Source organism: Muntiacus reevesi, chromosome 2 (assembly GCF_963930625.1).
Source record: "Muntiacus reevesi chromosome 2, mMunRee1.1, whole genome shotgun sequence".
In the NCBI taxonomy this organism is placed as follows: Eukaryota; Metazoa; Chordata; class Mammalia; order Artiodactyla; family Cervidae; genus Muntiacus; species Muntiacus reevesi.
Window position 1 is genome coordinate 270287813 of NC_089250.1, and position 14301 is coordinate 270302113.

General features: G+C 44.6%; 1 protein-coding gene across 1 annotated transcript; it reads right to left on the reverse strand.

Moving 5' to 3' along the window:
- Positions 1–337: 337 nt before the first annotated feature.
- On the reverse strand, positions 338–7418 carry LOC136157571 (zinc finger protein ZFP2-like). The gene is given in 4 exon segments (XM_065919416.1): positions 338–1617; positions 3376–3480; positions 6540–6636; positions 7281–7418. Coding segments are annotated over 4 exon segments (1620 nt in total).
- Between the last annotated feature and the right edge of the window lie 6883 nt (positions 7419–14301).

Genomic DNA, 14301 nt, shown 5'->3' on the forward strand with positions numbered 1-14301 from the left:
ATATCCTGATTTAAAGTAATACCAGAAAAGTGTTATTGACTGAATGCTATCTTTGATGAATTCTCTGATATTTATTTAGACCTGAGTTTTTAAATTCGTTTTGTACATTTCTCACAGCATTAAACGTTCTTCCCAAGATGAACCCTCCGGCATTTTCTGATGTGTATGCTTAGGACAAACCTGTTTCCTCACTTATTACATTTGTAGGGTCTGTCTCCAGCACACGCTCTCTGATGCTGAGTGAGGTGACGGTTCACTTAAAGGCTCTGTCACATTATTTATATTTGTAAGACTACTTGGCAGTATGAATTATATTATGGCTAGTAAGGTTTGAGTGTCAGTTAAAAGCTTTGCCTCATTCTTTACATTTGTATGGTTTCTCCCCAGTATGAATTCGCCTATGTTTATTAAGGTTTGAACTATGATTAAAGGCTTTGCCACATTCTGTACATTTATAAGGCTTCTCTCTTGTATGAATTCGCCTATGTTTATTAAGGTTTGAACTCTGATTAAAGGCTTTGCCACATTCTGTACATTTATAAGGCTTCTCTCCTGTATGAATTCACTGATGTTGAATAACATATGAACGCCTGATAAAGGCTTTGCCACATTCTGTACATTCATAAGGCTTCTCCCCAGTATGAATTCTCTGATGTCGATTAAGATTTGAGGAACTGATAAAAGCTTTGCCACATTCTTTACACTTGGATGGTTTCTCCCCAGTATGGATTCGCTGATGTTGAGTAACTGCCATACTTTGCTTAAAAGCTTTCCCACAATTCTGACATTTATATGGCTTCTCCCCAGTATGGATTTGCTGATGTCGATTAAGATTTGAGCAATAGCTAAAAGCTTTGCCACATTCTCTACACTTGTATGGTTTTTCCCCAGTATGGATTCGCTGATGTTCTATAAGTGTCGTACTTTTGTTAAAGGCTTTCCCACAATTCTGACATTTATATGGCTTCTCCCCAGTATGGATTCGCTGATGACGAGTAAGTGCCATACTTTGGTTAAAGGCTTTCCCACAATTCTGACATTTATATGGTTTTTCCCCAGTGTGGATTCGCCTATGTTGATTAAGGTTTGAATTCCGAGTAAAGGCTTTGCCACATTCTGTACATTTGTAAGTCTTCTCTGCAGTATGAGTTCTGAGATGTCGAGTAAAGTTTGAGGGCTTGCTAAAGGTTTTGCCACATTCTGTGCATTGGTTAGGTTTCCCTCCAGTATGGGTTTTCCTGTGTCCGTTTAGATCTGATAATTGAGGAAAGACTTTCCCACATTTATTCCACTTGCCGTGTTCCCCCTTAGCATGAATACTCGGATGTTGAGTAAGTTGTGATGACTGGTTAGAAACTTGAACACATTCACTAAATTTGTAATTGTTTTCTTCAGTGTGGATATTCCTATCTGTAATAAGATTTGAGCTTTGATAAAAGACATTTCTATATTCATCCCATTCCTCATGGTTCTCTAAACACTGAGTTCTCTGATGATTCATGAGACCTGAGTCTTGGTCAAAGTGATTCCCAGGTTCAAGGCATGGGTAGATTCTGGCTCCATCATAAATACTGTTGTAATAACTGAAGATGGAGCTCTCGCTTAAGGCCTCACTCGCTGGATTACACAGGGAAGGTTGTTCCGCATTATCTGTACTATGACACCCATTGAATGACGGCGGCCAGATAAAGACTCTCTCATTATTATCGACATAACAGATATTGGAATAGGGAGAAAATGTTTCTTGTTGGAAAAATAATGAGCCCTCACTAAAGGATCTCTAAACTTGATCATCGTGAGATTTTCTTCCTTCATTTTCAAATCGCTGGCTTTCAGACATGTATGACTGCCGGGGTCCAGCCTCGGCAGGATCCAGGGGGTACCCTCAGGATGAACGGCGTCGGCGAGAGAGACAGAGACGTGAGACTAGCCTTGATAGGACCAAGTCTGCGAGGGAGAGAGAGAAAGAGAGAGAGATAGAGAGAGAGAGATAGAGAGAGAGAGAGAGAGAGAGAGAGAGAGAGAGAGAGAGAGAGAGAGAGAGGGAATGACCAGACGGGGGTGCAGAGGGTCTGGAAGAGTCTGGCAATGCTTTATTTTTTACCATAGCTTGTATACCCTAAGTTAGTACATTTCTAAGGGGAAGATAGTTTAACATTACGTCAGCTTGTCCTTCAGGAAACCAGGGTGTTTTCTGCATACTTCTTTGTTTATGAGGGTCTTGTACATTATCTTCTGGCCTTGGGGCCTATTGACATTTTATGACCTAGGTGAATGCAAAGCTGTTTTCCATTATCTATTCTTTAATGAACACAAAGGTCAGTCCTTTTGCAGAAGTTATCAGTTAAATTTATCTAAAAGGTTTACCACACAAAGACTCTGCAGCTCCAGTGAGGCAGCCCCTGTTTAGCATTCCTGGTTAAAATTAACAAATTTAAACTCTTATTTTTCTAAATCTTTAACTATATCCACTTTTAGAATAATATTTTTATGTTCTCTCATAGGGCTTCCTCACCCCCGAAGGGCTCTGTGCCTACTAAAGACTTTAGGTGATCAGGTTCTTTATGCTGTTTTATAATTAGGATATTATAAGCAATCATGCATATTAGTACCAAGGGCATAAAGGCATTTGGCTAACAAACTATCAGCAAAGGAGTTTAAATTAAAACACTCCTTTCACCCTAAATAATCTCATAAAATACCACCACCTGGGAAACTTATTGATTAAAATTCTAAATTGATTCTTATTTGGGAAGAGATCGGGGAAGGGTTTCCTGCCTGTGTCAGAGAAATTAGGGAGTAGTCCATTGAGGCAGGCATCAGAAAGACAGATATCATCTTTAAGATGAGAGCCGGGGGCAGCTTTCCGAAATCCCTGAAAACCTGATCTGCCTTGCCTGTCAGGCTTTCTCCTCATGACCTTGTCATGGGTGGGATCTCATGAGCTGGCCTTTTCGAAAAACCCCTGACAACCTGATTCGCCTTGCCGTTAAGGTTTTCGCCTTGCCCGTAAGGTTTTTCTCCCCTATGGCCTTTCCAAGGGTGGGGTCCCGTGTGTTGGCTCCCGGCATATGACTGACTGTTTAATTCAAACCTATGTTCATGCTGGTTTGAGTGATTATTTATAGCATAGACTAGGTGACTTTCCATGTTTTCAAAATTTCACATCAGAGAATATGTATTTCTTTTTAATTATATGGGTCCTTGCTTACAAAAACATATTTTTCTGCCGAACTTATTGACTTCAAATGGGATTTTTTCCAATTTGACACACATCCTCAATTTCTTTTGGCAATCATGTTTTCATCATGGATAATTGTCCCGATTTGGTTCCATCTAAAACAACATCTTTTTGCCCTTCACAGGCCCCCTTACTTTCCCAGTCTTTCATTAAGTACAGATTTCCAAGCTGAGAGCTCTCAGAACTTCCCAGCACCTCACTCATGAATCTCCTATGCACGGCTTCTTTGGGAACAAACCCTGGGTGTCATGAGAAGATATCACTGAAAGATAACAAATAACCGAGATCCCACTTAGTACTTGGAGTGAATATGCTTTACAGTTGTATGCAATACTGACAAACCCTTAGCTAGATTAAGAAGAGGTGAGATGCAAGTAAGATCAGAAGTAAAAACAACGGCCCTGTACATGTTACATAGAACAAAAAGTCATTCTATCAGGTTACGATGAAAGATACTATACCAAAAAGTTGAATACCTCAAAGAAAGATTCAATTCTTAGAAACACAGAACACCTTAGATGTTAGCATGAGTGAATTAAAAAATTATAACACACCTAAAACTATTAGTAAAGAGTTAAAAAGTAATTTAAAAAATCCCTCGATTAGATGAATTAACTGGAAAATTTCAGCAACCTTTCAAGAAAAATAAATATCAATTCTCCATAAAGGATCACCATGTACATACTACTATATTTAAAATGGATAGCCAACAAGTTCCTGCTGTACTGCAGAGGGAACTCTGCTCAATGTCATGTGGCTGCCTGGATGGGAGGGGAATCTGGGGGAGAACGGACACATGTACATGGATGGCTGAGTCACTCTGCTGCCCACAACATTGTTCATCGGTTATACTCCAGTACAAAATAAAAGAACAGTAAAAAAATATTCCTGTGAGTTAATAGATATATTACATGGTTTTAGCATTGATGAGTTGGGGTAAATGCACTTAAGATGTCTAAAATTTGCTCATAGGAAGTAAAAATTGGGAGGTAGAAATTGGGGATTACATTTTATGATCTCAGGGACTGAGTCTGAACTTCGGAGAGTCACGTTTGAAGTTTCCATTGGAAACTGGAAAGCAGGAAGCATATATCTGCTCCCAGTATTTCTGGAATTTTGTCACCTAATCCCAGCATCTCCACAACTCTCCTCACACGTTTCTGACTTGAGGCAGAGTCAGGAATTTGGGAAGGCCTTAAGGCAGACTTTGTCAGAACTGTAAGCAGCTTTTCTTAGGTCCCCCAAAGCAGCGAGAGTATGCAGGTCCCCAGAGACCAGGAGGAAGGTTTTGGCTCTCAGTGAAAGTGAGGGAAAAACCACTGGAGCTGAAGAACAACACACGGAGGTTTAAGAGCAGAAGAACGGGGAAGATCATGTCCCTCTTTGACAGAAATAAACCCAGGCTTCTCACTCTAGTGAAGCAGGCCTCCCCAGACCACCTGAACAAGTCTGGCTTCCTCTGTGGTCTTTGGACCCCTCACCTGTGTCATCTGCTTCATTCATTCACACCTAGCGCTGGGATTCTTCCTTTTCTCCAAGGGAACCTGCTCGTTAGAAAAATCAACACACACACACAAAGAAAAATGAACAGAATTAGGACTTTGTGTTTAACATATATGCTCTAGTATGTACTAAAACAACCAAGAAGGAACTGCTGTGTAGCCCAGGGAACTATTCTCAATATTTGTAATAACCCATAAGGGAAAGTGTCTGACTTGACTAATGAAAGCATCTCCTTACAAAACTCAGTATCTCTCCTGAACACAGCTGAGTGCTCATATTTCAGAGCCAATGAGCAGCAAAGAGATACTAGGAGGAAATGGAGTTTCCACCTTAACTGTATTGGATTGTGCACCCCCCTCACTACGTCTTTCCAAGATTTTATTAAAGATAAACAGAAAAAAATGGAACTTCATGGTGTGAGAATCCAGCAGAAAACACCCGAATCGGTGACCATCAGATGTAATGGGATAAACTGGTGTCAGGTGAGAGAAACACTCGAGAAGACACATGGTCTCTGCTCAGGTACTTTCGGCAAAATTAAGGAAATCTCAATTTATCTTGAGAAAATTTCAGATTTATGCATTTTTACTCCAAAAATACCTCCCCTGTTCTGTATCCCTAATAGCACATTTAAACAACAGATCTTTCTTACCAATGTAGAGTATAGTCAGAATTTTTTCAAAAGTCTCTAAGGAATTCTAGACTGTGAGGAAAGCTGAGCGCCCCAAAATTGATGCTTTTGAACTACGATATTGGAGAAGACTCTTGAGAGTCCCTTGGACTGCAAGGAGTCCCTCCTGAAGGAGATCAGTCCTGGGTGTTCATTGGAAGGACTGATGCTGAAGCTGAAACTACAATACTTTGGCCACCTTATGAGAAGAGTTGACTCATTGGAAAAGACCCTGATGCTGGGAGAGATTGGGGGCAGGAGGAGAAGGGGATGACAGAGGATGAGATGGCTGGATGGCGTCAACAACTAGATGGGCATGAGTTAGAGTAAACTCCGAGAGTTGGTCATGGACAGGGAGGCCTGGCGTGCTGTGATTCACGGGGTCGCAAAGAGTTGGACACGACTGAGCGACTACACTGAACTGAAGAGTTACTCAGTCATGTCTGACTCTTTGCGACCCCACCCCATCCCAAGGGGAATTCTGCATATCAAAGCGTTCCCTTGTTGATCTTTCCAAAAGGGAATATTTTGAAAAACTGAAAGCTGTTCATTCCCACTGGGAATGCTTCATGCCCTGTAGGGAGCCTGGAGGCAGAAAAGAAGAGGCCCATGCACAGAGAAGAGCCAGATTGTGACTCATAAAATAAAAGAAAAAATAGGATTTAATAGTTGAAAACCACCTCGCCAGGCAAGAATACCGGAAAAAGAGAATTAAAGATGTATATGTTTTCAATCCAGGGCATTTAAGGAGGAAAAAGCAGACACAGCCTCTCACCTGGATCAGGACATTCCCCTGAGAAGCTGCCATTCCCTCCTCTTCTTCCTCCTGCCCTGGGTCGTTTTCGCTTCACGACTGTGGAGGAATCACCTCAGCATCGTGAGATTACACCTCCAGAGGTGCCAGCACAGCTCCTTCGCCTGCTCTCAACACCCCCACAGGCAGAAGGACCTTGAAAAGCGAGAAAGGCCGACCTCTCCTGTCCTTCGTCTCAGGCGAGATTCAGGACAATCAACTCCTCCGTGGAGACCAATCTATCAAATTGTTGTTGTTGTCGCCGTCTACTCTTCTTTCTTCATATAAATTCCCCCAAATTGTGCTCACACGGGTGTGTGGGTTGCACTGACTTGCCCCTTTAAAGCCCACGCAGAGCAGAACTTGCTGCCTCTCCGCGGACTGACGCTGGGCCTCAGCTCTCACAAATGGACCAGGAGTCTCCTCCTTCTAAGGGCCCCCCTTAGAGACCCCTGGAGCACTTCCTACACAGCACACTGGGGCTCCCACAGGCCCAAGAGAGAACTCTGTCGGGAGGGCGCCGGGGAGGTCATTTCCTAACACCGGTCACGTGACCCTGATGGGAAACAGATGGAAACCACTTGGCCAATGGTTCAGATTCTTCCTGAACCATTTCAGTGAATTGAACCCCTCGAGGTCAGGTCCCCACTCTAAGAAGTTATGAATCTGCAGGTCTGAGGTGGGGCCGTGAAATGAGTCTTCAGCAAGTTCCCTGTTTGTTCTGATGCTTCTCCCCCAAGACCCACACTCAGGAGCCCTGGGCTTCAGCCCTCACACTCAGCACAGCTGAGACCTCTCAGGAGGGGAGGGTTTAGGGTGGGAATTTCTGAGGGAGGTCAGGCTAGAACCAGGCAGAGAAAGCTGCAATTCTTGGGGTTCAGGCCTTTCTAAGTGACCCTGGGTGAAGTGCTCTGGGCTCCCCAGGCTGAGTGTGGATGGGTCCATTCAAACCAGAGGAGCAGGATTCTGGTCAGCTCTGAGGGTGTCACTGAAGGGGGTCCTGTGAAGTAGACCCGGGGGTTCAGCAAGACTGCTGGTCTCAAGGAAGGGGGTCATCTAGGGCAAGTGCTCACAGAACTGGCTGGTGTGAGTTCAAGGACCTCCAGGCTGTCTGCTCCCCAGACAGACGCTGAGGCAGCAACAGCATGGAACAGTTCAGGGGAGCTCTCAACAGCACTCTGTAGGATCCTTCTTATTAGAGCCGTCACCATGCCCCAGCAGTTACGGGGCGCAGGGGAAGGTACATGCAGAATTGATGGAAAATATATTATCACATTGTTTGAGGGTTAAGGGTAGTGAGGTAACTAATTGTTACAGATGTTATCCTCTGTGCTACCTAATAGTTTATTGTCACAATCTCTCCCCCGTAACCTTAAGGAAGGTGGGAGAGTTTAATGTTGGTGGTGGGTTAACACTTCATTCATTACACATCAACTTTATCACCAAAAACCATTCAATTTTATTAATTAACATATAAGAATATCACACATAGTCATAATAAAACCTTTTACAATCCACTGTGTGACCTTAATTAAAATACAGATTTACAAACATAGACAACAATATTCATTGCTCTGATACAATGAGCTGAGAATTGTGACTTCTGTGGTTACAAAATAGAGGCTAATCATTTAATAAACAAGATGTAACTAGCTACATGACTCTTCTGGGAAGCCTTTCACATACTTTTCTAGGGTTATCAGAGATGTCGTTATCACAAACATGTCAACTAATATTCATGACTTTGGTTGATATGAAAAAGATGCATCAAGATTCCAGTGAACTGTCATTGTCTTATCCTTAATAAGCAAATGATATAACTATTGAAAATTTAGAACAATCCTTTGTCTTACTTTGATACATGGAATTAATTCCAATACATTCTTTGATATTTATTTAGATTTGATTAAATCCTTTGCTACTTTTTTTTAAAACATCATTCACTTGTCTTTCTTGTATCAACCCTCTCCTGTTTTCTAAACTACATTTGGGACGAACCTCTTTCATCACTTATTACATTACTAGAGTGCTGGGGTCCAGCCTCGGCAGGATCCAGGGGGTACCCGCAGGATGAATGGCGTCGGCGAGAGAGAGAGACGTGAGACTAGCCTTGATAGGGCCAAGTCTGCGAGGGGGAGAGAGAGAGAAAGAGAGAGAGAGACAGAATGACCAGATGGGGGTGCAGAGAGTCTGGAAGAGTCTGGCAATGCTTTATTTTTTACCATAGCTTTTATACCCTAAGTTAGTACATTTCTAAGGGGAAGATAGTTTAGCATTACGTCAGCTTGTCCTTTACGAAACCAGGGTGTTTTCTGCATACTTCTTTGTTTATGCGGGTCTTGTACATTATCTTATGGCCTTGGGGCTATTAACATTTTATGCAGGTCAGGTGATTGTAAACCTATTTTCCGTTTTTATGGTGACCTTAACTGAAAGGTAACAGGGTCATAGGGAGATAGTACAGAGTAGAATTATATTCTTGTTAATACAAAAATTAATCTTTCTGCAAAAGTTGTCAGTTGTGTTTATCTAAGAAGTTTACTCCATACAGACTCTGCGGCTTCAGTGAGGCAGCTTCTGCCTAGTACTCCTGGCTGACAATTAACAACCATCTCATTGTTACCACACTAGGGCTAAGTTCTTATTTCCCTAGATCTTTAACTATATTAACAATGGTTTTTATAACACAATCTTAGCATATTAAAGGCAAAAATACAGCAAGCAAAACACAGCAAGCAAATCACAACCCAATAACCACCTATAGAATAATTTTCTTATGTTTTCTAATAGGACTCCTTTACCCCTTAAAAGGGCTCTATATCTATTAGGGCTTTTATATAATCAGGTTCTTTATGCTATTTTATGATTAGGATATTATAAGCAATCATGCATATTAGTACCAAGGGCATAAAGGCATTTGGCTAACAAACTACCAGCAAAGGAGTTTAAATTAAAACACTCCTTTCACCCTAAATAATTTCATAAAATACCACCACCTGGGAAACTTATTGATTAAAATTCTAAATTGATTCTTATTTGGGAAGAGATCGGGGAAGGCCTTCCTGCCTGTGTCAGAGGAATTAGGGAGTAGTCCATTGAGGCAGGCATCAGAAAGACAGATATCATCTTTAAGGTGAGAGCCGGGGGCAGCTTTCCGAAATCCCTGAAAACCTGATCTGCCTTGCCTGTCAGGCTTTCTCCTCGTGACCTTGTCATGGGTGGGATCTCATGAGCTGGCCTTTTCGAAAAACCCCTGAAAACCTGATACGCCTTGCCCGTCAGGTTTTTTCCCTTACAGCCTTGTTAGGGGTAGGGTCTCGTGTGTTGGCTCCCGGCACTAGAGTTTCTTTCCAGAATGTACACTGCATATGCATTAAATAACCAGGCTGATGATATAAAGCCTTGACATTCTCCTTTCCCAGTTTGGAACCAGTCTGTTGTTCCATGTCCGGTTCTAACTGTTGCTTCTTGACCTGTATACAGGTTTCTCAGGGGGCAGCTAAGGTGGTCTGGTATTCTCATCTGTTTAAGAATTTTCCACAGTTTGTTGTGATCCACACAGTCAAAAGCTTTAGTGTAGTCAATAAAGCAGAAGTGGATGTTTTTCTGGAATTCCCTTTTTCTGTGATCCAATGAATGTTGGCAATTTAATCTGCATTTTCCAAATCCAGCTTGTACATCTGGAAGTTCTCAGTTCACGTACAGTTGAAGGCTGGCTTGAAGGATTTTGAGCATTACCTTGGTAGCATGTGAAATGAGTGCTATTGTGCAGTAGTTTGAACATTCTTTGGCATTGCCCTTTTTGGGGACTGCAATGAAAACTGACCTTTTCCAGTCCTGTGGCCACTGCTGAGTTTTCCAAATTTGCTGGCATACCTAGTGAAGCACTTTCATAGCATCATCTTTTAGGATTTAAAATAGCTCAGCTGGAATTCCATCACCTCCACTAGCCTTGTTGGTAGTAATTCTTTCTAAGGCCCAGTTGACTTCACACTCCAGGATGTCTGGCTCTAGGTGAGTGACACCATTGTGGTTATCTGGGTCATTAAGACCTTTTTTGTACAGTTCTTCTGGGTATTCTTGCCACCTCTTCTTAATCTCTTCTGCTTCTGTTAGGTCCATACCATTTCTGTCCTTTATTGAGCCCATCTTTGCATGAAATGTTCCCTTGATATCTTTGATTTTTGTGAAGAGATCTCTAGTCTTTCCCATTCTATTGTTTTCTTCCGTTTTTTTACATTGATCTCTCAGGAAGGCTTTCTTATCTCTCCTTGCTCTTCTTTGGACCTCTGCATTCAAATGCGTATATCCTTCCTTTCCTCCTTTGCCTTTCGCTTCTCTACTTTTCTCAGCTATTTGTAAGGCCTCCTCAGACAGCCATCTTGCTGTCCACATAGGTGGCCCAGTGGCTCTTGGCTACTGCTTATGGCCTCGTCCAGTGACGTTGCACTGCGCGCCCTGTCAGCGGACTCTCTGCCAGGCCTGGGAACGAACATTCCTAGCACCATGGCTCAAACCGGATGTGAAATGCCACCAAAACCGTGGTCAGACTTACGGCCATGAAGGGGCCATGCTGACAGGAAGCTGGCTCCTGCTGTCTGCTCCTGCGAAGATTAAATCAGGAGCCACCGCCACTGTTGGCCTTCAGCACCCCCTGAAAGGCGCTGAGGGGGGAGATCAGGAGCGCGGCCTCTGTGCTCTGGGAGAACTGGCAGGACAGGCCTGCAGACAGTCAGATGTTTTCAGGTAAAGATTTTCATGAGCCCAGATTCCTGCCTCTTCTCATGCCTAGAGAAGCACTAAAATCAGTAACTCTGACAACTGCTCTGGGTTTTGTGATTTTTTTGTGTTCTAATAGTACCACATCAGAGGTTAAACTCTATTTAGATAAATCTAAACAACTGGCTACCAGGCTAAAGATCTCCTTGAAGTGCTAGATCTAGACTGGAATTCAAGCTTACTCTCCTGGGAAAAAAAAAAAAAAATGAGAGATCTACTTTGCTTATTAATGTTCAAGTTTTCACTCCTCCAACTACTTCGACTGAGTCTGTCACACCTCCCTTAGTCACTCTGGGCTAATACAAACGACATCAAAGTATGTGAGACCACAGCAGAAGGCTCCATTCCCTTGGAGAGGGTAGCACAAGTGCTGACTCTATCTAGATCAAAATTGCTAAAAAACATAACCTGGCTCTTACTCCTGCTTGGGCCCCTGGTCACAGTCATTCTTTTGCTGATTTTTGGCCCCTGCCTTTCTAAATCTCCTTGTTAAATTTCTCTCTTTCAGATTACTACAGTTTCACATCAAGATAGTGGTGATGCAGAGATTCCAGCCAATTTTCAGAACAGATCCTGCGGGAATAACAACAGAACTCACCCTGGGGTCCCTTAATGAGACAGGGCGAGAGCTCTGTGACCCCAGCTAGGTGGGGTCTACAGTCCCATGCCAGCCTGAAGAAGCTACAGAAGAGAGGCCTCCACCTTCATCTTCCCAATAAACATCTTTTTGGTTCGTGTCTCTCAGAGGGATTTAAGGGAGAAGACAGAGGGCCCCCAGGCTGGAAAGCTGGTCTATCGAGTGGAGTAAAGTTGAAGCTTTGCTCTCACCCAGACACTCCAAGGACAGAGCTAGTGGCAGAAGCTGAGCCCTGCTGGGGTAAAGAGATAAAATGCCCAGTCCTGAGGACACGGAAAGCTTCCCTCTCGGCACACGGGCAGGAGGGCTACTTGGGGCCGAGAGAAGCATGTGGCCCCATCCCACAGGAAGTGACACGCACCACAGGCCTGTGTGGGGGATCAACGTGAGGAAAAGGCTGTACATGCGTGCTGGGGAGGGTCCAGGGAAGAGTGGGTGTGGAAAAGGAAACAAGGTAGGAGGCCAAAGGCAAACAGGAGCCCAGGAGGACATCCAGGGCGGGGAAGTAGCACCGAGTGTTGGCACGGCAGGCACAGTGCTGACGAGCGCAAAGGCCTCAGTGAGGACCGGCGGCAGGCTTCAGAACCAGAGTCGGGCCTGAGAACCAGTCGGGCCTTGTGAGAACCAGGGTAGAGCCGTATGAGAACCGGAATCTTGGCTTAGTGAGGACCTGATTCTGAAACCAGTGAGGGGTGGGGTGGGACCCCTGGGGAGGAGAGGGGGGGCAGGGCCTCCCATGGAGAAGCACAGTGGGGTGGGGTCCTGCCAAGGTGGGGCCTCCAGGGAGGGGGCTGTGAGGTGGGGCCTTGGTGATTTGGGTCTTAGGCTCTTTGTCCACTACCTTCCAGAGAACAGTTGTTGGGAGTAGGGTTTTTGTTTGTTTGTTTGTTTTTTGACAGGTCCCCAGGCTTGGTGAGGGCCTTCCCGGGTGGCTCTGCAGTAAAGAATCTGCCTGAGATGCAGAAAACGCAGGAGACGTCACTGGTTGGATGCCTGTGTCAAGAAGATACCTCAAGGTGGGCATGGAAACCCATTCCAGAATTGTTACCTGGAGAATCCAATGGACAGAGACTGGTGGGCCACAGTCCACAGCATCACAAAGAATCAGACACGACGGAATCAACTGAGCGCACACGCAGGCTTGGTGGATGTTAACTGCCCCCAGGTTTTCACAGTTGTTTTTACCAGGGTCAGGCCTAACTTGTACCAGAGTCAGGATTAAACCAGAACCACAGCCGGGCCTGAGTGTGGACCAGGGTGAGGCCTGAGTGTGGACCAAAGTCAGTCCTAATGACGACCAGTGTCAGGCCTTAGTTAGTGTGGACCGGAGTCTGTCCTAAGTGAGGATGACAGACAGGCATAGGAGTGGACCAGGGTCAGGCCAAAATGAGTACCACAGTCAGGTCTAAGTGAGCACCAGAGTCAGGCCTTAGCGTGCACCAGAGTCAGGGCTTAGTGTGCCCCAGAGTATGGCCTTGGCGTGCACCAGAATCAGGTCTCAGGATGGACCTGAGTCCGGGTAAGTAAGTACCACAGTCAGGCCTTATGTGGACCAGAGTCTGCCTGAGTGTGGACAAGAGTCATTTCTGAGTGTGGACCAGAGTCAGGCCCGAGCGTGGACCAGAGTCAGGCCCGAGTGTGGAACCCAGTCTACCTGATGCGTGACTGTTACCCACTTAGGTCTGGCTCTGGTCCAGACCTAGACCTGACTCTGGTCCACGCTAAGGCCAGACTCTGCTCCACACTCAGTACAGACTCGGGTCCACACTAAGGCCTGAGTCTAGTTCACACCGAGTCTGGTCAATGCTAAGGCCTGTCTGTTCCACACTAAGGCCTGAATTTGCTACTCACTAAGGCCCATACATCATAAATCACTTCAACCTCAAATAAGTTATAATTAGAGCTGGCATGAGCTTAGTCAGAAACTGACAGAAAATTTCAAAGCTATTATCCAGCAGTAAAAAATAAATTAAAAAATCATATATGTGTATGAATTTTCATTGATTGGGCTCCCATGCCTGGGGAGAGATCTGGAGAAAAACTAATATTTTAGAAGAGAGCCACACCCCAGTGATATCGGCAGCTCTAGGTTCAATAACCAAGAGGGTGAAGCAACCAACGTTTAGAAGGAGAGATGGCGGAGAGAAAAGATGCAGTACAGACATACAAGGCGATATTATTCTACCACAACATGCGATGAAATAACGCCTTTTCCAGCCGTGGCGACAGAAAACGTACGATCGTGATCTCGGGGAGACCGCCGTGAGCTGGCCTGGAGAGAGATCTCGGCTCCCTGCCCGGAGTTGAACCAGGATGCCCTGGATGAAAAGCAGGCCTGCCACCCACAAGACCGAAGGTGGCCGGAGTGTAGAAGCAAAGTGACCTTCGGTCGTTCCCTGGTTTGAACCCAAGAATATATTAAGGAGGCAAGAGGTGTAAATATGTATAGAAGTCCATTGTTATTGACACAGCATAACATCTGGGAGAGTGTAGAGAAACACAGGGTGTTTAAGACAGGAGTGGCGCAGACATGCAGAAGCAAGAGAAGTGTGTGTGTGTCCTGAGGAGGAGCCAGGGGGAGGCGATGTAAGTCCCTCATTCAGGACCGTCCTTCTGGGTCTTCGGTTACCTTTGGCCGATCACCTTGTCTCTTTTTTCACACCTGACTGGTCCCTGCA